The 24,433-nt window shown below is 44.2% G+C and overlaps 1 protein-coding gene across 1 annotated transcript in view; it reads right to left on the bottom strand.

The window, feature by feature from the left end:
- LOC311117563 (cell surface hyaluronidase-like) overlaps positions 1 to 23,681 on the bottom strand; it is a 40,482-nt gene extending 16,801 nt beyond the window's left edge. The window contains exons 1-12 of the mRNA XM_084192494.1: positions 23,612 to 23,681; positions 21,348 to 21,671; positions 21,003 to 21,143; positions 20,243 to 20,810; positions 12,136 to 12,305; positions 11,169 to 11,357; positions 7,533 to 7,702; positions 6,203 to 6,412; positions 5,576 to 5,781; positions 5,073 to 5,142; positions 3,978 to 4,106; positions 2,334 to 2,422 (exon numbers count right to left, since the gene is read on the bottom strand). Of these exons, the coding sequence (XP_084048620.1) occupies positions 2,334 to 2,422; positions 3,978 to 4,106; positions 5,073 to 5,142; positions 5,576 to 5,781; positions 6,203 to 6,412; positions 7,533 to 7,702; positions 11,169 to 11,357; positions 12,136 to 12,305; positions 20,243 to 20,810; positions 21,003 to 21,143; positions 21,348 to 21,666 (2,261 nt within the window). The 5' untranslated portion in view covers positions 21,667 to 21,671; positions 23,612 to 23,681. The remainder of the gene's footprint in view (positions 1 to 2,333; positions 2,423 to 3,977; positions 4,107 to 5,072; positions 5,143 to 5,575; positions 5,782 to 6,202; positions 6,413 to 7,532; positions 7,703 to 11,168; positions 11,358 to 12,135; positions 12,306 to 20,242; positions 20,811 to 21,002; positions 21,144 to 21,347; positions 21,672 to 23,611) is intronic.
- Positions 23,682 to 24,433: the final 752 nt, after the last annotated feature.

Genomic DNA, 24,433 nt, shown 5'->3' with positions numbered 1-24,433 from the left:
AATACCCACAGACAAACACTACACACACACAATCTCAGTCCTCACCTTCACACACAACCACTAAACACACACACACAGCATGGGCAGTGGTCTTAGAGGGCGTAAGCTATTTTCCTTCCATCTGTTGAAGCAGAGACTTGTATTTGGACAGACTGCTGCAGAGTGGAAACTATCTGTGGAGCCTTGTTTTGTCTGTAAACACAAACCTGCCAGACCCTCCAGAATACTGTACAAGGAGAGTACAGACCAGTACAGACTATCCAAGTCCAGTACAGACCATACCATATAAACTACAGACCATCTAAGTGCTGTACAGATAGATACTAACCATGAAATCTTCATTTAAATCAGAACCAGCCTTTTGATCTGACATAACAGGTTTATATTTACCAATACCATATGTTGGTGTAGAGGAAATAATGCGTGTGGTAGAAAAACAGGTGCAAAAATAAGTGAAAACCAAGTTGCATTGGTTAAATCAAGTAGGTAAGTAGAATCAGGTGGGTAAATAATTAGCTATCAAATGAACCAATCAAAGGAGAGAGCGTTAGGAAAGAGTTTGGGCTGGACTGATAAATAGAGATAAGAAACCTGGTCAGTTTGGTGTTACCCATCCAGGTGAATGTACTCCTGAGTGTACTCCTGAGTGGCGCAGTGGTCTAAGGCACTGCATCGCAGTGCTAACTGTGCCACTAGAGATCCTGGTTCGAATCCAGGCTCTGTCGCAGCCGGCCGCGACCGGGAGACTCATGGGCGGCGCACAATTGGTCCAGGGTAGGGGAGGGAATGGCCGGCAGGGATGTAGCTCAGTTGATAGAGCATGGCGTTTGCAACGCCAGGGTTGTGGGTTCGATTCCCACGGGGGGCCAGTGTAATTTTTTTTTTTTTTTTTTTATGTATTCACTAACTGTAAGTCGCTCTGGATAAGAGAGTCTGCTAAATGACTAAAATGTAATGTAAATGAATGCAAAGCACACCATGCAGAGAGGAAAGGAGATCTCAGAGGACATCAGGACGAGGGTAGTGAGAGCACATCAGTCTGGGGAAGGCTATAAAATCATCTCAAAAATATTTGAGCTCCATCAGTCCACTGTGAGGCAAATAATTTACAAATGGAGAGCATTTAACATGACAGCAACTCGGCCTAGATGTGGACGCCATTCCAAAATATCCCCAAGAGCCACAAGAACAATAATAAATCAGGTAAAAGCCAACCCAAATATAACATCTAGAGATTTGCAGACCTCCTTTGCTGCATCTCAGGTAACTGTGCATGCTTCAACAATAAGAACACTGAATCGAAATGCCATTCATGGGAGGGTTGCTAGGAAGAAGCCTCTGCTGTCACAAAATAACCAAACTTTGCCAGAGACCACCTGGACAAACCTGAAGGTTTCTGGAAGTCCATTCTCTGGACCGATGAGTCCAAAATTGACCTTTTTGGTCACAATCAACACTGCTATGTTTAGCGAAAACCCAATACGCCTACCACCAAAATAACCTTATCCCAACAGTCAAGCATGGTGGTGGGAATGTCAAGATCTGGGGCTGCTTTTCCTCCTCTGGACCGGGACGACTCCACATGATTAAGGGAACCATGAATTCTGAGGTGTACCAGGAGATTTTTGAACAGAACGTCAGGCCATCAGTCAAGGAGCTAAAGCTGGGCCGAAAATGGGTCTTCCAACAAGACAACAACACAAAGCATTCAAGCAAATCTACCAAAGAATGGCTCAGGAGAAAGAAGATTTGTGTTTTGGATTGGCCAAGTCAAAGTCCTGACCTAAATCCAATCGAGATGCTGTGGCAGGACCTGAAGCGGGCAGTTCATGCCAGACACCCTCAAACCTCACTCAATTGGCTGAGTTCTGTAAGGAGGAGTGGGCAAAAATCCCTCAAAACAGATGTCAGAGACTGGTTACTGGCTATAGGAGACATTTAGTCCAAGTTATCGCTGCTAATGGAGGTGCCACAAGCTATTGACGGAAGGGGTTCACATATTTTTGCACACATCAAATCTGAGTTTCTGTTAAATAAACCACTTTTGTTAAATAAACAATACAAATATCATATTTTTTGGTTTCTGTCATTTACTTGGAATGTCTTTAGATAAGGATTTATTTTAATATTTTATAGCAAAATAATGACCAGCCCTGTAGGGTTTACATACATTCAAGCAGCACTGTATATAGACAATGATTGATCCAAACGATTGATCACTGCATGTCGAAATTTAATTCTGTGTGACCAGCACAGAAAAACTGACTAGTTCGCCCATTTCGTAACATTTCCTGTGCATTCTAAATGCAATGTAGTTTGACCTGTATTCTTACCTGGCGTTGTTGTCCAGACACAGGTACTCCCGGGGGTCTGCAGCACTGGCATTGGTGGTCTTCACACCTTTATCAATGAAGAGCCCAGCCTGGGTAACACAAACAGGTATGGGAACTACTGTCACAAATAGGGACTTAAAGGCACAAACCTTCATTCGTTTTTCAGTGAAACGGCAGCCCCCCCCCCATAAAGGAGTAGGACAGTTTTACATGTTTTTCATGTGAGTGTCGTAATAGTACACAGTAGCATCTCTGTAAAACAGATATATTGTCAAATGTATGAGATTTAAGAGTGTAGTGTGCAATGTGCAGTTCAAGTGTGAATGCAATGCAATGAGACTGTGTATATACCACAGGTATAAACAGTGAATTCAGAAAGTATTCAGACCCCTTGACTATTTCCACGTTTTGTTACGTTACAGCCTTATTCTACAATTTATTAAATAGTTTTTTTCCTCATCAAACTACACACAAGAAATGTTTGCAAATATATTAAAAATAAAAAACAGAAATATAACATTTACATAAGTATTCAGACCCTTTACTCAGTACTTTGTTGAAGCACCTTTGGCAGCGATTACAGCCTTGAGTCTTCTTGGGTATGACGCTGCAAGCTTGGCACACCTGTATTTGGGGAGTTTCTCCCCTTCTTCTCTACAGATCCTCTCAAGCTCTGTCAGGTTGGATGGGGAGCGTTGCTGCACAGCTATTTTCAGGTCTCTCCAGAGATGTTCAATCGGGTTCAAGTCCGGGCTCTGGCTGGGCCTCTCAAGGACATTCAGAGACCTGTCCCGAAGCCACAAGAACAATATATTTTGGACTCATCGGTCCAGAGAATGGACTTCCAGAAACCTTCAGGTTTGTCCAGGTGGTCTCTGGCAAAGTTTGGTTATTTTGTGACAGCAGAGGCTTCTTCCTAGCAACCCTCCCATGAATGGCATTTCGATTCAGTGTTCTTATTGTTGAAGCATGCACAGTTACCTGAGATGCAGCAAAGGAGGTCTGCAAATCTCTAGATGTTATGTTTGGGTTGGCTTTTACCTGATTTATTATTGTTCTTGTGGCTCTTGGGGATATTTTGGAATGGCGTCCACATCTAGGCTGAGATGCTGTCATGTTAAATGCTCTCCATTTGTAAATTATTTGCCTCACAGTGGACTGATGGAGCTCAAATATTTTTGAGATGATTTTATAGCCTTCCCCAGACTGATGTGCTCTCACTACCCTCGTCCTGATGTCCTCTGAGATCTCCTTTCCTCTCTGCATGGTGTGCTTTGCATTCACCTGGATGGGTAACACCAAACTGACCAGGTTTCTTATCTCTATTTATCAGTCCAGCCCAAACTCTTTCCTAACGCTCTCTCCTTTGATTGGTTCATTTGATAGCTAATTATTTACCCACCTGATTCTACTTACCTACTTGATTTAACCAATGCAACTTGGTTTTCACTTATTTTTGCACCTGTTTTTCTACCACACGCATTATTTCCTCTACAATTGGAAGAGCTCTTACTACTTTGTGTATGTGATCCCTGTGGGAATTTCATTCCAAGATCTTGGTGTTGTTAGCGCCATGCTTTTACCAGCTGAGCCACACAGAACCAGTGTGTTTGTCTTTTACACAGTGCTGCCAGTGAGTGGTACCTTAAAGTTGGAGTGCACACGGTTGTTGTAGAAGATCCCCAGCGGGGTCAGCTCTGCCCGGGTCTCTGGAACCAGCCCATGAGAGTCCCCCGTGGATGAGCTGTGGAACACATACCATATCCCAGCATCCTTTAGGATGACATGGGGGAGGAAAATGAGAATAAGAATAATAGAAAGTGGCTTTGACAATGGAGTGAAAGAATAATGATCCTCGAGTAATAATCAATCAAATGTATTTATAAGCCCTTTTTACATCAGCAGATGTCACAAAGTGCTTATACAGAAACCGAGCCTAAAACCCCAAAGAGCAAGCAATGCAGATATAGAAGCACAGTGGCTAGGAAAAACTCCCTAGAAAGGCAGGAACCTAGGAAGAAACCTAGAGAGGAACCAGCCTCTGAGGGGTGGCTAGTCCTCTTCTGGCTGTGCCAGGTGGAGATTTTAAAGAGTACATGGCCATTAAGGCCAGATCATTCTTCAAAATGTTCATAGGATGACCAGCAGGGTCAAATAATAATCAGTGGTTATAGAGGGTGCAACAGGTCAGCACCTCAGGAGTAAATGTTTGCTTTTCATAGCCGAGGATTCAGAGGTCGAGACAGCAGGTCTGAGAGAGAGAGAGAGAACTGCACAGAGAGAGTACTGTCATTGAGTACTGCACAGGCACATTGATACAATGGTGCTTGAACTAAAATAGTAAGGTCTTGATGTTTAACTTTATCTCCTGGTTGAAGCCATCATTTATTGCGGTTGATGTAAAAGTAAGAACCCAATATCTCCCCAGATTTATCACATCATCACATGAGATGAACCGGTAAGCCACAGCCTTAGATCCTTATGAGTGGCTAAACCATAAAGCTGCAGTTCATAATTCAAACAACAACAAAATGCCCAAAGCAGCTGAGCAATGGGCTGGAGATTTCATAGATAGAGCTATGGATATAAGGACTGACCATCCATGAGATCAAAAAGATAATGAATGATGTCTGGGATGGGATGGTGGGGGCAGCCTCACCAGATGTACAGTCTCAGTCCCCTGCTGATCGTTATTCATTCATTATTAAACAGTGTTGTTTTGTTGGTTGGCAGTCATACCTGGGAGCCAGCAGCAGCGTTGCTTATGAGGTTATTATTGGGGTTGGCGATCCAGAACGTAGACACTGCCCTAAAACAAACACACACACACCGAGCAGACACAGACAGACACACACACACACACACACACACACACACACAGGGAGGATGAAAGGGCATTAGAGGAGATGTCTCCAGGCTAACTGATTGTTAATATCAAGATCTATTAATTTAATAAGAACAGTGACTCCTGTTATCCATGGAATAATCCACCTCTCCCACATAAATCCTGTACAGGGACAGTTCTGCCAACACACACACGCACACGTTCTCTCTCTCTCTCTCACACACACACAGTCCTCCAAAAACTGCACCTGATGCTCCCCAAACAGACCTCCTTTTCAACCTCCCCCAGAAACAGAAACACATCCCATGCAGCGGGGTGGTTGTTTTTGCAGGGATAAGATGGCCCTATCACTCTCACACAGAGGACATGAACCCTTTGTCTTCTCTCAAGGTCTTACTTGCACTCCATGCTCGGTGAAGGCGTGTAGTTCTTGAACACTTTGTCTCGGATGCTGGTGCACATGGTCTCGTTGCGGTCGGTGGGCAGGAGCGTTCCCGGTCGGGTCAACAAACCCAGGTTGTGGAAGAATGTGTTCCTCTGCTCTATCCCGTCCTCCAGGAAGAAACAGTGACCCAGGGTGTCATAGCCCACAGTGTCCTTCACCTGGGGAGGAGAAACATTTGGGAAACGTTCAACACCAGAGACACGAGCAGAGCAGGAAAGCAGCTTGGAGTTGCTGCATCATGTTATCTGAATGTTGGTCGATTCACTTCAATGCATTTGACATGAATTTATTTAATGACTGGCGTCATATGGTCCTCATTTCCCCAAGTTTTATCATCACACATACGGCACATACACCAAGGCTGGAGTCAATTAGAATTTAAGACAGTCAATTCATGAAGTAAACTTAAATTACATCTATTTTCAATGACTTATCAATAAACTGAGAAGTAGAAGCAATTTATTTCAAAAGGTTTTTCCACTTTTGAATTTTAAATTAAAATCACTTCCTGAATTGACTGCCTTCAATTGACCCCAGCCCTGACACACATACAGCACACACACACACACATACACACACCAGCAGGCCGTTGGTGGCGTGGATGGTGATGCAGCGGGAGAAGGAGTGGTGGATGGAGAGGCCGTCCACGTAGGCTGGTTCCCGGTAGCCTCCTCGCCAGTCAACGTCCCCACAGCGGTGGAAGTGGAGCGGGTAGCGGCCCTGCTCCTGCTGCCCCATGTTCCTCAGCTCCACGTGGGACAGGTGCACCGAGGTGAAGTTCCCAAATATCTGAGGAGAATTGAGGTAGAGAGAGAGAAGAGTAAGCTGTGCTGTGTGTATCATATTACTCTGGTTCTGTTGATCTATTGATGGTTCTAGTTTACAGTTACATCTGTTGATAAATGGAAGATCGTGCAAAAACTGAGATGATCTGAGCACAAACAATGCTATACAGAGCGAGAGAGAGACAGAGACAGAGAGAGAGAGAGAGAGAGAGAGAGAGAGAGAGAGAGAGACACACACAAATATGGCCTAATGAGCAAATAGACACTAACACATGCAGTAAACTCAGGGAGGTCTGTCTTAGGTATATGGCCTTTTCCACATTCTGTTTTGTGTTAAGGAGATATTGGCCAATCCCTCAAGCTAACTGAAACTCACTCATTCACTCAACCAAACTCACACACTACACTTGGACAGAACTCTCTACAGTCAAGTAACAAGGGTTTTTCCATTTACTGCAAAGGGGCTGCTTACATAAGGCAAGAGGAATGTTATTATGTATTTATCAGAAGGGAGCATGAGTATGTAACACATTATACAGAGCAAATATTGTACTTGTGCATCACGGACACAGAGAATGTGTGTGTGTGAGGGAGGGGTGTGTGTATTGACGTTGGTCTGAGTAAGTGTTTGAGAGTGACTGAGGTTTGTGTGCTCAGTGGGGGTTTGAAATATACAGAGTAAAAAAGAACAAAGAATTACTATACTGAAACACAAAACATTAAGAGTAGTGAGTGTTGTTCATCCATGCCCCCTCTCTCTCTGAGTGGTCCCTGGGTTGTGTTCATTAGGGCATGCAACGGAAAACATATGCAACCAACATTTTTAAAACCAACATTTCTTATTGGTAGTTCCTCCCTGTTTCTGTCTGTTTTCTTCAATTAGGTGCCTAATGAACATTACATGTTGTTATATCATGTGTGAATGCTGAATGTCCTCAGTCATTCAGCATCTGCTGAATGCTCTAATGACCCTCCGCCACAGCAATATGGTAATGTTCAACATGATTACACTAGACTGAATGGCATTAAATAAGCATTTAACTCAGGCTGAAATGCACAGGGCAGGCTCAAGGTTCAACACAGACCCTATACTCACAGTTACACACTGTTACATAAGCACACACCTTGATGTGTCCGCCGTATGTGTCGTGGCCAAAGAACTGGCACCAGTTGTTTCCATAGCAGGTGTTTTCCATCTCCCCATAGATTAGTATGTTCCTGCTGAGCAGTGCCACCTCCGCTCGCATGTCCACCCCGTCCACAATCTCCCCCATATGACCAAACTGGGGCCTCCCTGGGAGGGGGGACACATAAAAACACATACTTTATAGCTTATACCATTGTCATATATCAATAAAAGAATGTTAACATTTAGACATACATATTAATATTATATTTAAAAGTGTTCATATTAACAACAGTCAGCCAAATACACTGCTCAAAAAAATAAAGGGAACACTAAAATAACACATCCTAGATCTGAATGAATGAAATAATCTTATTAAATACTTGATGTGAATGTGCTGACAACAAAATCTCACAAGAATTATCAATGGAAATCAAATGTATCAACCCATGGAGGTCTGGATTTGGAGTCACACTCAAAATTAAAGTGGAAAACCACACTACAGGCTGATCCAACCTTAAAACAAGTCAAAATGAGGCTCAGTAGTGTGTGTGGCCTCCACGTGCCTGTATGACCTCCCTACAACGCCTGGGCATGCTCCTGATGAGGTGGCGGATGGTCTCCTGAGGGATCTCCTCCCAGACCTGGACTAAAGCATCCGCCAACTCCTGGACAGTCTGTGGTGCAATGTGGCGTTGGTGGATGGAGCGAGACATGATGTCCCAGATGTGCTCAATTGGATTCAGGTCTGGGGAACGGGCGGTCCATAGCATCAATGCCTTCCTCTTGCAGGAACTGCTGACACACTCGAGCCACATGAGGTCTAGCATGGTCTTGCATTAGGAGGAACCCAGGGCCAACCGCACCAGCATATGGTCTCACAAGGGGTCTGAGGATCTCATCTCGGTACCTAATGGCAGTCAGGCTACCTCTGGCGAGCACATGGAGGGCTGTGCGGCCACCCAAAGAAATGCCAGCCCACAACATGGTCATGCTGGAGGATGTTGCAGGCAGCAGAACGTTCTCCACGGCGTCTCCAGACTCTGTCACATGTGCTCAGTGTGAACCTGCTTTCATCTGTGAAGAGCACAGGGCGCCTGTGGCGAATTTGCCAATCTTGGTGTTCTCTGGCAAATGCCAAACGTCCTGCACGGTGTTGGGCTGTAAGCACAACCCCCACCTGTGGACGTCGGGCCCTCATACCACCCTCATGGAGTCTGTTTCTGACCATTTGAGCAGACACATGCACATTTGTGGCCTGCTGGAGGTCATTTTGCAGGGCTCTGGCAGTGCTCCTCCTTGCACAAAGGCGGAGGTAGCAGTCCTGCTGCTGGGTTGTTGCCCTCCTACGGCCTCCTCCACTTCTCCTGATGTACTGGCCTGTCTCCTGGTAGCGCCTCCATGCTCTGGACACTACGCTGACAGACACAGCAAACCTTCTTGCCACAGCTCACATTGATGTGCCATCCTGGATGAGCTGCACTACCTGAGCCACTTGTGTGAGTTGTAGACTCCGTCTCATGCTACCACTAGAGTGAAAGCACCGCCAGCATTCAAAAGTGACCAAAACATCAGCCAGGAAGCATAGGAACTGAGAAGTGGTCTGTGGTCACCACCTACAGAACCACTCCTTTATTGGGGGTGTCTTGCTAATTGCCTATAATTTCCACCTGTTGTCTATTCCATTTGCACAACAGCATGTGAAATGTATTGTCAATCAGTGTTGCTTCCTAAGTGGACAGTTTGATTTCACAGAAGTGTGATTGACTTGGAGTTACATTGTGTTGTTTAAGTGTTCCCTTTATTTTTTTGAGCAGTGTATATGGTTGTCACTATACAGTAGATCTAGATATTTAATTTGATGGGGCCATGTGACCTTAATCCCAAACAGAACAACGTCAGCACCTCTCTTTCTCTCAATATGGCAAGCCAACTGGTGCCAGTGCCAACCACAGGAATTGTGCTTCACCTCGCAAACATGGAGAGAGAGAGAGAGAGAGAGAGAGAGAGACACAGCCTTTGCTCCAGGAAGGGGAGGTGGCTTGTCGACATTGGAGCAGTGGGCCAAAACAGAGGTGTTGACAGACAGGGGACTACACAGGGTGGAACGCCAGACCAGATTACAACCAACTGGTCTCTGTTACAACCAGGTTAAGATGTCCTTTTCATAACAACTTTTTTCTGGTTGCTTTTGCTAAAATTAACAAAAATTATTTACAACCAGCATACAATCTGACCATGATGTCATTGCAACCAGTTTTGCTCGCTGGGCTTTTGACACCATGGACAGTTTACAAAACCGCAGAAAACAGTGAGATAGAGGGAGGGACGGAGAGAGAGAGAAATAAATACATCTGAAATGTCTATATTTTTTACAAACTTTTGTGAGTGTAATGTTTACTGTTAATTTCTTAAACTCAGAGAAAAAGGGAATGAGCCAGCAGGCCCCCTGTTTACCCCAGGTAAAACCGTGGGGAGTGGAGCTGAAATTAAGAGAGAGAGACAGAGTGAGAGAGAGAGTCTGCGAGAACTATACAGACTTACAGGCAATTTTCTTGCCCAAAATTGAAAACAAATACAAACATTTTGAAACCAAAACAGAAAAGTGGTCCTCTGTAGCTCAGCTGGTAGAGCACGGCGCTTGTAACGCCAAGGTAGTGGGTTCGATCCCCGGGACCACCCATACACACACAAAAAAAAAAAAAAAATATATGCACGCATGACTGTAAGTCGCTTTGGATAAAAGCGTCTGCTAAATGGCATATTATATTATATTATAAAAGGAGAAAATCTAATATCTATTGGGAGGTTAACCCCTTTGTGCCATATTAGCTACAAAATATGTAGCTTCCTGCCACACCCATAGGGACAGCCAGTGGAACGACCAATCAGAACAATAACAACGCTACCTGTGTCTTTCTCACTATTTCATTATTGTCCTCATTAATGTCTTACTGTAGTGTCCTGTTCATTGTTACTACTCATTGAGTATTATTATTGTATTATTATTGTGGTCCTCTGTAGCTCAGCTGGTAGAGCACGGCGCTTGTAACGCCAAGGTAGTGGGTTCGATCCCCGGGACCACCCATACACAAAAATTTATGCACGCATGACTGTAAGTCGCTTTGGATAAAAGCGTCTGCTAAATGGCATATTATTATTATTATTATTATTATTATTATTATTATTATTTTTCCTATGATTATCTATCTGTGTTATCATTGATTTGATATGTTGTCTATATGTTTGCTTTGGCAATGTACTGTATGTGGAAACACTTACCATACCAATAAAGCCATTTGCATTTGAGAGAGAGAGAGAGAAAGAGAGACAGAGAGCGAGAAAAGAGAGAGAGAAAGCGAGAAAAGAGAGAGAGAGCCAGACAGAGCGAGAGATATCATTGATCACCACCATCCCATGTAGGAGAAAAGCCTGATTCCCAGTCTCTTCCCAATTGTAATTTATAGAAGATGTGAAATGAAAGACCATGGCTCAAGATTTATAAATAAATAATTATACTTATTTTTATATCATACCATATCCAGTTAAAAACACAGCAGTGATACTCAATATCAGAATTAAAGTAAGCCCCCATAAATGTACAAACACATAAACTACTTTCGTTTTCACTCACCTTGAACTCTAACCTGTCTGCTAGTGCAGTGGGGGCAGGGGAGGAGGGTGAACTCCTCTGCCTGATGCATGGAGTAGTCAGTACTGGCAACCACAACATGGTTCCCGGGTTGCCAGGTGTGTACATCTTCCAGCAAGTTGAGGACTACCTGGTCCACAGCATCCACCTGGAACCCAGATATTGGAAATCCTGGAGGAGCATAGATAAGATCTGTTGCATTAGCAGTTTTCTACTGCATACCAAAGAACTAATGGCGGAAACAGGATCTAGAGTCACAAAAAGTGACATTTTACAGGCAATTTGCCTAAAAGTAAGGATTTGAGTGGTTTCATGAGATAAGAAATCTGAACCATACCATACACCAAACATTCAAGCTAAAAGTTTAACCAAAACAATAGCAAACTTCCATAGTGTATCTTGAACTGACACTGTGGACCAGTGAAGTGTGAGGGTATGGCTGTATGAGAACAAACATCCCATCTTACAGGACATGACGGTGCCACACCGAAACCCAAACTCCCTCCTGGGGAGCTGCTGTTTGCCCTAGTGACAGGAGGACCCTGCCCGTACACACTCAGGAATGCTCAGTCCAGCTGATTGATCTTGCCTGTAAACACTAACCACTTGAACCCCACACACACACACCATCCAGGAAAAGCTGCAAGATCAGAGAATCTGAGTGTATGCTTTGCTTTTACATGGCATTCCTGACTATGTGAAGGGCCTAATATGACCAGTTCAATGAACAAACAATCAATGACATACACAAGTAAACGAGCACCTACAATCATGCTGATCTCCTTAGACAATATTTGTGATATTGGGTTACCAATGTGGTAACACTTTACTAAAGGTACAATGCACTCCAATGCGGTTATGGACATTTTAAAAGATAACAAATATAACAAGTTATAAACCATTCTAGCTGCAGGTTTTAAGTAAAGCCAAACTGGTTATAATGACCCACCATTCCTCCATTCGCTGTAGGCTGTGACAGAGAAGCCGACCCCGTCAACAGTGGTGAAGTTCTGCCGGGCCAGCGCCTTTCCTCCCGTGTCATGGTTCTCGTGTTCCCGCACGTCCTCGGAACACGAGCCGTTCCCTCCACCAATAACAGATACCAGTGCCCAGGCCTGCCTATGGACAGACAGAGTTTGAGCTTTAGAAGTTGTTAAGAAATCGAGGTAACACTTAAAGCATCCAAGCAGATATGCTTTATAACTTGTTATAAGCAGGTATGAGCCTTTTTATTGTCTTATAACAAGGCTTGTTGTTATGTTATTTGTCTCTACACTCTTAAAAAAAAAAAAAGGTGCTATCTAGAACCTAAAAGGGTGCTTCAGCTGTCCCCATAGGAGAACCCTTTGAAGAACCGTTTTTGGTTTCAGGTAGAACCCTTTCCACAAAGGGTTCTACCAGGAACCAAAAAGGGTTCTCCTATAGTCCCAGTCGGTATTCACGTAATAATAAGGAATTCCCCTTGACCATGCCCACAAATTGAGGAAAACAAACATTATTTCCTATTGTAAAAGAGGCAACTTCGTAGTCAACTTTTTGTTATGAAGAAATAACAAAACATGCCGAAAAGCTGCTGTGTTGTTCAATATATATGTAACCAGGTAATAAATCCCAACCTATGGATCGCAACGCTCCCACGTAGGGAAATAGAGCCTGTGAGAATAGCCCTGTGGCTTCAGGCTATTGGGCATGGGAGTGGGAAATGTGGGGACCCGGTGTCCAAGTAGGCTACACGTAGCTATGTGTGTGGATTGGAAAACATTTAAGACACAGGTAAGACATTTAACTTGTTTAGTATAGTCTGTTTGTAACTCCACTCATTACTTGTAGCTGTATAGTCTTTTTTTTGTGTTGTTGGTCTTGGCTAGCTAGCTAGCACTCACATGGCTGCTAGCACCATCAGAAAAAGGGGGATGAGGGAAGCCCTACAATATAACGTTTTTCTAAGTAGTGAGAACACTCAGGAGCAGGCAATGTTGAAAAGTCATCTTTAGACATGTATTTTTCTTTAAATGTAGTTTTGAAATTGACTAAAACAAGCAGATGACAAGAAAATTGTGTTTGAAAAAGGTCAAGTTTTTGCTGTGAGTCAATGGGGTAACCTAGGTAACCACAGGTTATTTTCCCCACAGGCGGGCAGGGCCGCGACGTTCAATTAATACTGACTGGGACTATGGGGAGAGCCGAAGAACCCTTTTGGAACCCTCTTTTCTAAGAGTGTATGCATAACATTTTTAACTGCACACTATTGTAGTCCTGTAGTGACCACTGTAGAGAAAGCATTGGGAGTATCAACAGGACAACATTCTTTTGTAAGATTTAGCAGCTGTGTAAGGGCTAGTCAAGCAAAGGGTGTGACTGAACTGACATGAATAGCCTGTGTGTGTGTGTGTGTGGTCATCACATTCACCTCAATCATACCACATTCATTGGCATCAGAAAATGTGGGAAGTGTTCGAACGAGATAGCGGTGGATATCTCAGTCCACCACACCACCATACCCACAAGGCAAAACACAATCCGCCTCTGAAGTGGAGATAAGTCTATCAATCCCCTGGTTCAAGGCTTGGGTGTGGAGCAGGGGTCATGCAACTCTGGACCAGTGAAGGGTGTAGAGTGAAATGTTGGTTTGTCAGCATCAACACAATGTCAAAACAATGTTACTCCTTAAGAGTCTATTAAGCTAGAGATATCAGTTTCTTTTCATGGGCTGCATCCGCCTATGTCGGGCTTCCGCATCTGCGGTGGAAGATGGCCGAGCTACAGCGGTGTTTGTCAGACAATGAGACATCCCGAAAACCTGACTTCTCACGAAAACGTCTGTAGCGTCCGAATATGACCACTCTACGGAAAGATGACACTCTCACGAACACAATGGTGTTCTCTGTTTTGCTTTACAACCTCCCACAAGTGTCACGGGATTCGTCTGAAGGTAACCCATACAAATAAATGGAAGTATGGAGGTAGTTTTGTGCCAACAAAAATAAGGGTTTAAAATGTATTTCAAATGTAACCCCTTATTTTGTTGCCACAAAACCACCTCTATACTTGTGTAAATATATATTTCTTGCACTTTCTTATATCTCCTAGATATAGGACAGACACTTCAAAACCTTATTCCATATGATTTATTTTTTGACTGTCTTTTTATGCCATTTATGAATGTGTTATTCAATGGGTTTTAATCGGCTATAGTATTAAAGGCCAAATTCAATATTTTATGAAATAATGTTTTGATTTATTTTTATACATAAAGGGGTCCTATAATTCCAAATCAAATAGCTAAATGATCCATGGTATGACCATCTTAAAACATTCCATATGTTAGCATAGTAGAACCTCCCCAATGGCTTAGACTTTTAAACATCAAGTAAGCTTTATGCACCGTCATCAGGCGACCTTTAGAGGAATTCTCTCTTCACAATCACACGACCTTTCAAGTCATTATCTTCAACCATCACTTACCCTTTTCAGGCGTGGTAACCTTTTTAAAACCTTTCCCCTTGCATTACCTTTTTAAAACCTTTCCCCTGTACTGCTTTTAGCTTCACATCTGAAGGGCACTCCACGCAATGACGTCTGGAAGTAGGCCTGACTGTCAGCTCTCTGTTGAGGCTGGTCCTAACGACACAATCACGGGCCAATACGCCATTCAGCAGATCAAAGAGCCTCTCTACCATTTACCCGCTGAAATACAAACAGGAACCATCTGTGAAAGCACCATGTCCTCCCTGCAGCTATTTCACTCAATTTGTGTGTGTGTGTGTGTGTGTGTGTGTGTGTGTGTGTGTGTGTGTGTGTGTGTGTGTGTGTGTGCGAGAGAGAGAAAGAGAGAGAGTCCGTGAGAGAGACCGCGTGTTTGTTTTCACCTTTTTTCCCAGAACATCCTTAATTGCCTGACACGTCACTCAGTCTTTTAACCGGCTCTTTGTTTTGGCCAGTAATGGCCGTTTGGACACTAGATGAGGTCACGCTACTACAGTCCATCAGAGCTCTGTCCTCTCAGATCACATAGATTACACATTACCAGCAGGTAGCAGGCACGGGGCAGGGACAGACAAACCATTTGATGTGGGGCAATGGTCATTACCAATGTTCCCTCTAATTTTTTCGGCACTGAGTAAATTTCAGGTCTGCTGAGCGCAAACTTGAACGTTGTGAAAATTCTGTGCAACTTCTGGCGTGCGTTTATTGTGAACACTGAGGCTGTATCCGCTTTAAGTTACAGTTATAAAAGTGGCCAAGTAGGCTACTGTGGCTATTTGATCATAATGTAGGCCTATCAAAGTGGCTTACCATCAAAAACAATGGAGAAAATGCATCCTGTAACATTTTAACATGGATATAACTGTTATATCATTTAGCCTACAGTAGCAGCCAATGTGTGGTGTTCAATGTAGGCCTACATTCCGTGAGACTTTTGGAAAAAATATGCACGGCTTGACATTAACCTATTTATCCACTTGTCCTTCAGACAAGGAGGTGACTGAAAATGTGTTTGATGCAATAAACTATTTTACAAAATAATGTTCATTAATATTCCCATACCATTATTACAGAGAATCAGACATTATGCTACCCTCTGCCTATTAGCTACTTAGCTTATTCAAGCCTGTCTCAAAATATAACACTGCCCCTTTAAGACATAAACAATTATATTTACCCAACTCGCTTTTCAAAGATGGCTAGAAATGCACACGTTTTGTGTTCTTGTAGGAAGCAAACACTACCCATTGCTGACTAGAAATGAGCTATAAATGGGCTAATAACTCACTCACTAGCAAAGAATATGAACAAATGTGCACACATGGCTACATGCAGCTCTCGCTTTCATCTCAAAACAAGCGCATCTACTCAAGACCAGTCATGCTGTAAACACAGTCCAGTTCAAAGTGAATGGCACAGATCCATATATGGCAATGGTCTATTTGCATATAGGGATACTGCAGCTCTGATTGGTTATGCCGCACCGGTCTGTAGAGTACGGGCTGAGTGTGCCTGTCAATGCAATAGAATCCTACTCCGGTGCGTTCTGCCTACAACAAAATCTCATTAGCATCGAATAGCCCCCGCGATATGCAACTTTTCAGGGAAGTTAGGAACCAATATACACAAGCAGTTAGGAAAGCAAAGGCTAGCTTTTTCAAACACAAATTTGCATCCTGTAGCACTAACTCCATAAAGTTTTGGGACACAGTAAAGTCCATGGAGAATAAGAGCACCTCCTCCCAGCTGCCCACTGCACTGAGGCTAGGAAACACTATCACCACCGATAAATCTACAATAATCGAGAATTTCAACAAGTATTTTGCTACGGCTGGCCATGCTTTCCACCTGGCTACCACTACCCCGGCCACCAGCTCTGCACCCTCCGCTGCAACTTGCCCATGCCCTCCCTGCTTCTCTTTCACACAAATTCAGATAGCTGATGTTCTGAAAGAGCTGCAAAATCTGGATCCCTACAAATCATCTGGGCTAGACAATCTGGACCCTTTCTTTCTAAAACTAGCTGCCGAAATTGTCGCAACCCCTATTACTAGCCTGTTCAACCTCTTTCGTATCGTCTGAGATCCCCAGAGATTGGAAAGCTGCCGCGGTCATCCCCCTCTTCAAAGGGCGTGACACTCTAGATCCAAACTGTTACAGACCTATATCCATCCTGCCCTGCCTTCGAAAGTTTTTGAAGGCCAAGTTAACAAACAGATCACCGACCATTTCGAATCCCACCGTACCTTCTCCGCTATGCAATACGGTTTCCGAGCTGGTCATGGGTGCACCTCAGCCACGCTCAAGGTCCTAAATGATATTATAACCGCGATCGATAATAGACAGTACTGTGCAGCCGTCTTCATCGACCTGGCCAAGGCTTTCGACTCTGTCAACCACCCCATTCTTATTGGCAGACTAAATAGCCTTGGTTTCTCAAGTCACTGCCTCGCCTGGTTCACCAACTACTTCTCAGATAGAGTTCAATGTGTCAAATCGGAGGGCCTGTTGTCTGGACCTATGGCAGTCTCTATGGGGGTGCCACAGGGTTCCATTCTTGGGCCGACTCTTTTCTCCGTGTATATCAATGATATTGCTCTTGCTGCTGGTGACTCTCAGATCCACCTCTATGCAGACGACACCATTTTGTATACATCTGGCCATTCATTGGACACTGTGTTAACAAACCTCCAAACGAGCTTCAACGCCATACAACACTCCTTCAGTAGCCTCCAACTGCTCTTAAACACTAGTAAAACTAAATGCATGCTCTTCAATCGAACGCTGCTGGCACCCGCCCACCCGACTAGAATCACTACTCTTGACGGGTCTGACCTAGAGTATGTGGACAACTACAAATACCTAGGTGTCTGGTTAGACTGTAAACTCTCCTTCCAGACTCACATTAAGCATCTCCAATCCAAAGTTAAATCTAGAATCGGCTTCCTATTTCGCAACAAAGCCTCCTTCACTCATGCTGCCAAACATGCCCTCGTAAAAAACTGACTATCCTACCGATCCTTGACTTCGGCGATGTCATTTACAAAATAGCCTCCAACACTCTACTCAGCAAATTGGATGTAGTCTATCACAGTGCCATCCGTTTTGTCACCAAAGCCCCATATACTACCCACTACTGTGACCTGTACGCTCTTGTTGGCTGGTCCTCACTACATATTAGTCACCAAACCCACTGGCTCCAGGCCATCTATAAATCACTGCTAGGCAAATCCCGCCTTATCTTAGCTCATTGGTCACTATAGCAACACCCACCCGTAGTATGCGCTCCAGCAGGTATATCTCACTGGTCATCCCCAAAGCCAACACCTCCTTTGGCCGCCATTCCTTCCAGTTCTCTGCTGCCAATGACTGGAACGAATTGCAAAAATCTCTGAAGCTGGAGACACTTATCTCCCTCACTAACTTTAAGCATCAGTTGTCAGAGCACCTTACCGATCACTGCACCTGTACACAGCCCATCTGAAATTAGCCCACCCAACTACCTCATTCCCATATTGTTATTTATTTTGCTCATTTGCACCCCGGTATCTCTATTTGCACATCATCTCTTGCACATCTATCATTCCAGTGTTAATACTAATTGTAATTATTTTGCACTATGGCCTATTTATTGCCTTACCTCCATAACTTGCTACATTTGAACACACTGTATATATATTTTCTGTTGTATTTTTGACTTTATGTTTTGTTTTACCCCATATGTAACTCTGTGTTGTTGTTTTTTATCGCACTGCTTTGCTTCATCTTGGCCAGGTCGCAGTTGTAAATGAGAACTTGTTCTCAACTAGCTTACCTGGTTAAATAAAGGTGAAATAAAATAAATAAATAAAAAATTCATAGTTAGTTTTGCATACTAAGTCTTGCATAGTTTGTTTTGTTTCGGTATGTTGCACTGAAAGTGGCTTATATTGGCAATTGCCACAGTAGAGGGAAACGTTGATAATGTTAACTAAAGGGGAAAACTAGAAAGTTGAGTGAAATTCAATCTCATGCTTCTCTGCACGGGCTGATATTTCTTCTGCGCGGCAGTCCCAGGGGAGCTGCGCGCACGCGCACAGCTTAGAGGGAACATTGGTCATTACCCTCACTTTATGGAATGGGTGTGTTTGATCATGGTCACCGAGTGTGTGGGGGGGGGGGGGGCTTGAAATGATTGATGATTGTTGCCGTTTGTTTCCGGGTTCACCTGCAGGACCCTGAGGGGCATGGTGGAGATAGGAATGCCCATAGGCACAGTATACGTGAGTGTGTGTGTGTGTGCATGGGAGTGCCTACATCGAACACATTTCCTGTGGGTAAAAAAACATTTCCTTTGCGCATTTCCTGGTGCTCTCCTGCTCTGTCCTCTCCTGCCCAGCCAGATTACATCCAGGGTTGTGTTCATTAAGCAGCAAAAGACACAAAACTGAAAAAACTGATAGGGACTACCTGGGTGCCGTAATGAACACAACCCAGATTACCTCCTGCCCAATACTTTCAATCATGTCTCCCTTAGTCACATTAAGACAGCATGACTGCAACTAACACAACAAGGCTCACATTACAATGGATTCTCAAATAAGCTGGCCCTGCTAGCTAGCTCACACATACACACTACGCACAGACACAAAGACAAACATACTATGCACAGACAAACACAGACACACATACTACTCACAGACAAACACAGACACACATACTACGCACAAACACACAGACACACATACTACGCACAGACAAAATCAGTGTGTAATCAGAAAGCATAACAGCCCCTGTTTATCATGTCTAGGTAGCTTAACTGAATTGTGATCCATTTATAAAAGTGTCACGCTATGGGTTTGATTGGATTTGGTGCTGGGGACCGCAGCGTTGCCTTGGCGACAACTCCATATGTGAAACGTGACACTGTGGACTGGTGTGGTTTGGGTTTGAGACCAGAAAGCTGCCCAGGCCAGACATGCCCAGCAAATAACTAAAAACCTAAATGTTCCATTGGGTTAAGTGTGTGTGTGTGTGCGCGCGCATAAGGCTTCCTGAGCTCTGTGTCTAAAACGATGAGATGCTCAAACTAAAGTATTTGAATGGTTTTACAGCAGAGCACCAAAAAATACCATATGGTGTAATATCAATTGTACTGTATACAAGTCACTGGCATTGCTAAAGATCTGCATTCAAATGGACATGATGTGTGTCCCTCTGTGTTCAGGGGACAGTGTGTTTTTGACCTGTTCGGGAACTCTGTGCAAAGGTGAAAACTACAGAGTCAGCTCATTTTGAACAAATCCTGGAAGCACGCCTGCTTATCCCTCCAGCCGTGCACTTTCTGCCGGAATATGGAATATGGAATCCCCCCATGAGATGGGTAGTATAAACCGTCACACAGCGCTCCAGTAACGCAGCTACAGATGGAAAACTATTAGAAGTTCCTTTAATGATGCGCTACACACTGTAAAGCTCCCAAATTAGATTATTCTCTTGCACCACCTACGACTCCTTCTCTAGTCATCGTCTGTCTATTCTTTACCAAATTGATTTGGTAATATTCATATTATATTTAACTGTATTTTTACCTGTATTTGAGGTCATGGACGTAGGTACTACCCAGCAGGCTCTGGATGGTTCTCTTGGTCTCGTCCAGCAGGTTCTTGACGGCAGAGTCTCCCACGGCCAGCATGACGATGCGCCCTGCAGGCAGCGACTGGAGCAGCTGCATGAGCCGCCGGCTGTCGTTGCGTGACTCATGTGTGTCGTAGCGCTCGGTGAACAGAACGGCAGCTGTGTCCTGGTCCACCACACGCAGGTTGATGCCACGGCTAAAGTTGCGCTGAAAGGCGTAGCCCCCCGTGGCTAGGCCTGAGGAGGGGACGCTGCGGGTCAGGAGGGTCCACGACAGCCTCTCTGCCCCGTGAAGCTCCAGGGTTGCGCCTCCACGCACCCCGATGAACTTCCGGCCCAGTTCTGGTACTTCCGCTACGGCCTTCTCGTCTGAACGGCCCAGGAGGGTGATGGTGGCCCGGGAGCGGTAGCGGCATTTGGGAGCACCGATGTGCAGCGAACCCCCGTCTTCAATCAGCACATTACGCGTTCTGAGAGTGATATTTTTGGAGCCCTCTGTATTGTCTGCAAAGACCAATCGGCCTGTGGGGAGACAGATATAGGCTAAAACATAAAACAATCACTTCATCAGAGGCCGTATTCTTAATGATGCTTTCTAGAGAATGCCATATTATCCTCAACTTAATCTCGGAACCTAGTGCCAAATATTGCATGCTCTGACTATTTACTTCTGGGGTTGAAATGTGTTCAGATCAGAGAGAGGACCTAACCTACCTCCTGATTGGATGGTTAGCGAGTAGAAGGTCGCAGAAGAGACCAATCGAAACAGATCTCCCCCCCGGACGACCATGGCCTTCTCTGGGTTGTGACCTGGGTTCCAGCTGCTCAGGGAGGGGCTGTGGTCTGGACAGTTCTCTGTGCACACAAACAGGACCAATCAAAGACAACGTCACATCACAGCACATAGATAGAGAAGCTCTGAGATAGAGCAAAACAGGGTATGATAGAAAACTATAGCCAATGACCTATGAGTACTGTTGAGAAATGGGCCTAAGTAACTTAGCCAAGTCCGTATTAACAGCTCATAACATCCTTATACTCACAAAAACACACACTCACCGTCCAACACGTCTCCACTGGTGAGGCTGAGGATGAGGATGAGCGAGAGGAAAAAGGCCCCCAGGGAGACACCGAAGCAGATGAAGGTGTTCTTCCTCCGACTCTGAGCACATTCCCGGTGATGGCCCTCCTCTGATAGGTTAAAGGTCGCCAGGCACTCAGGAGGCGGGCCAATGGGCTTCGGAGGGGGAGGGGGTGGGGCCTTTGCCGGAGGCGGGGAACGGACAGGTACAACCCTGCCTGGGACGTATCCTGGCGACCGGAGGTTACCGTTGGGCGGCGCCACAAAGACGCGACCGGGTCCATCGCTCATCTGCATGGTATCTGAGAGAGAGAGAGAGACTTTACTGTTTACCCCAGGTAAAACTGTGGGGGGTTTATCTGAAATTGACAATTAATCTGTCCATCCAGGACAATCCCCTGGGATTGTTTATTTAGAGGGAGTGACCTTGTCTGCCTTTGTCCAGAGAAATGAAGGAGATTTTCAATGGATTTCTACATTCTGAAGCCATGTTAAAATAGCAGACAGATGGCACCAATTAGAGTGCTAGAGGAAAATGCCCCCCTCACACACAAACACGTCGAGCACATAACGCACAAGAACACACACCCAGAGGAAAGGAAATGACACTACTAAAAACGAGTCTGTGGCACTCCTCTCCAAAACTCCCTTTTTGACACCCCTGACACAGCCCTGTCAGCACCAGTCCCATGCATGAACATCCAACTGTATTCTTTCAATGGGAGGAACATATTACCTATATATGTATATCTGCTTCATACAATCAATACATTCCTTCTATCAGAAATTCTTCGACAGACCACCCTTTAAGTATGGCCACAGATGTGACCCACCCAACTAAGGTACAGAGAGAGTCGAGTGATAGTCTGAAGTAAGCACAGGTGGGCCTATCACTCTGTGTCACTGTTCTGCCCTTGTAGCCATGCTGGTTTAGCTGAGGTGCACAGTTTGTGTTCAGAGCAGCACAAAGACTAGAGGAGCCCTCTTTTCTTTGGAATAATGACTCAGCCTTTCAGTCCTTAGATTGAATCTGGCTGAGGGATGGGGTTAAGGAACTGTAACCCCTCTTAAAATTAATAGACAGCGCTCTATATGCAAGGACTGACAGTCCACGACATCTAAGAGATCGTTTTAAACATATTTTGTTGTTTGTAAACAATCAAGTAATAAAACCTAATATTTTTGGTTGTGTTCATGACAGACATGCTAAGCTCATGAGGCATTTATAAATTCTTCAAGAATCAATAGGTTTCAATCAAGAATTTAAATGACCATTGAACAGTATCCCAAATCCCAGGATATAAAGCTTTAACCACAACAGTTAATTAGCTAGCCAGTTAGCCTATCACACTGCAATAACACTGTACAACTTTGAGGTAAAAAATAATAATAAAATATATGAAATGGAAAATCCTACAAACTATCACTCATAGCACAGTACCACCTTTATTATTGCAACCATGTTTCAACCAAAGATCTTTATAAGGTCAAACTGTAACCTGTCAACTAAGTGAAACTCCATCAGGTATGACCATCAGTGTATGCTCTCTCCAGGCTATTGGTATGGGTTTTATACAATACCCTTAATAAAATAAATTGAGCTGCACACTCATACGTTTTTTTGTGAATAAAGGTACGTGGTGGAGCTTATGAGTGTGCGGCCTCTATTTCTTTTATACCGACTTTTTGCGGCTCTGCACCCCACTTACAGATCTGCGTTTGATCACACTTGACTATACAATAGTGGGATCAATCAAATCAAATACCTATTAATGGTTTGATTGGATTGGTTGATAAATTGGGTGAACAGTAGGCCTTCATCAAATGTCATGTCATCATGTACAAGACATGAAAGGATTAAAGAAGCTGACTGGGCTAATCACACACCTCTGCAACCAAGTAGAGTGAAATACAGTGAAATAGTAGAGTAGCATGAAAGATGTAGGGATGGATTTTGGTCACATTTCTATTTTAAACACTGCTTTACTGTCACACTGTCTCCACATACAGATGGCAGAGACGTTGCATCATTGCATACACACATTAAGTAACTTTTGAACAACATGTAACTTTTGAACAACATGGGTTTGGTTTTATTTTTTTAAAGCAAGACAGCACCAAGCACCCCAATCACACAGCAGCTAGGCTACACTACAGACCGTTTGCTAAATACTTCTATGAAATATTCTATCATCACACAGGGCTGATAGTGGTAGCATTGAAACAATGTGAGGTCTCCTACCTTTCACGGGATTACTCTGTGCCTTCACTGGCCATTCGCTCTCTTCCACACAGCAAGCGTTGTTACGATGCGTTGACTGACGGAAGTCACGGAACGAATAATTAGACAAATCTATAGTTTGCGTTGTGTGTCCTTTTTATACTTTTACATGGTGTTTTCTTTCGGGGCTGTAGAATGCCAGCCCCAGTCCCAGGCGCGGTTTGGAGAGGAAGTGAGGGGAGAGAGTACGGGCTCGTGGGAGGGGCTTGAGTTGACTCGCACTGCCGCCGCCACCTGCTGTAGCGCGAGCGGAGGACAGAGGACATGGCACAGGCACTTGGCCAGGGATTCAGAGAAAACGCATAAATAATTAACGGTAAATAATAAACGGTCAAGTGGAGGACTAGATAAATATATTAAACCCTAACCATAGTCTTATCAGTTCAAACCATAACTAAGGCCAAACTTTATTTCCACATCTAATCCCAGGGCAGCCTAATTTCCAACCCCAATCCAAATGTGAAGACCGATTTGAGAATAACAACCTTGGCTAATGCAGTCTATTAATCTACTATCATCATATACTGTATGTGTCAAATCCGAGGGCCTGTTGTCTGGACCTATGGCAGTCTCTATGGGGGTGCCACAGGGTTCAATTCTCGGGCCGACTCTTTTCTCTGTGTATATCAATGATGTCGCTCTTGCTGCTGGTGACTCTCAGATCCACCTCTACGCAGACGACACCATTTTGTATACATCTGTCCCTTCATTGGACACTGTGTTAACAAACCTCCAAACGAGCTTCAATGCCATACAACACTCCTTCCATAGCCTCCAACTGCT

Source organism: Coregonus lavaretus (assembly GCF_964263955.1).
Source record: "Coregonus lavaretus genome assembly, contig: HAP1_SCAFFOLD_205, whole genome shotgun sequence".
Taxonomy (NCBI): Eukaryota; Metazoa; Chordata; class Actinopteri; order Salmoniformes; family Salmonidae; genus Coregonus; species Coregonus lavaretus.
The sequence above is the reverse complement of the archived record's forward strand: the minus strand, read 5'-3'. Positions and strand labels throughout refer to the sequence as shown.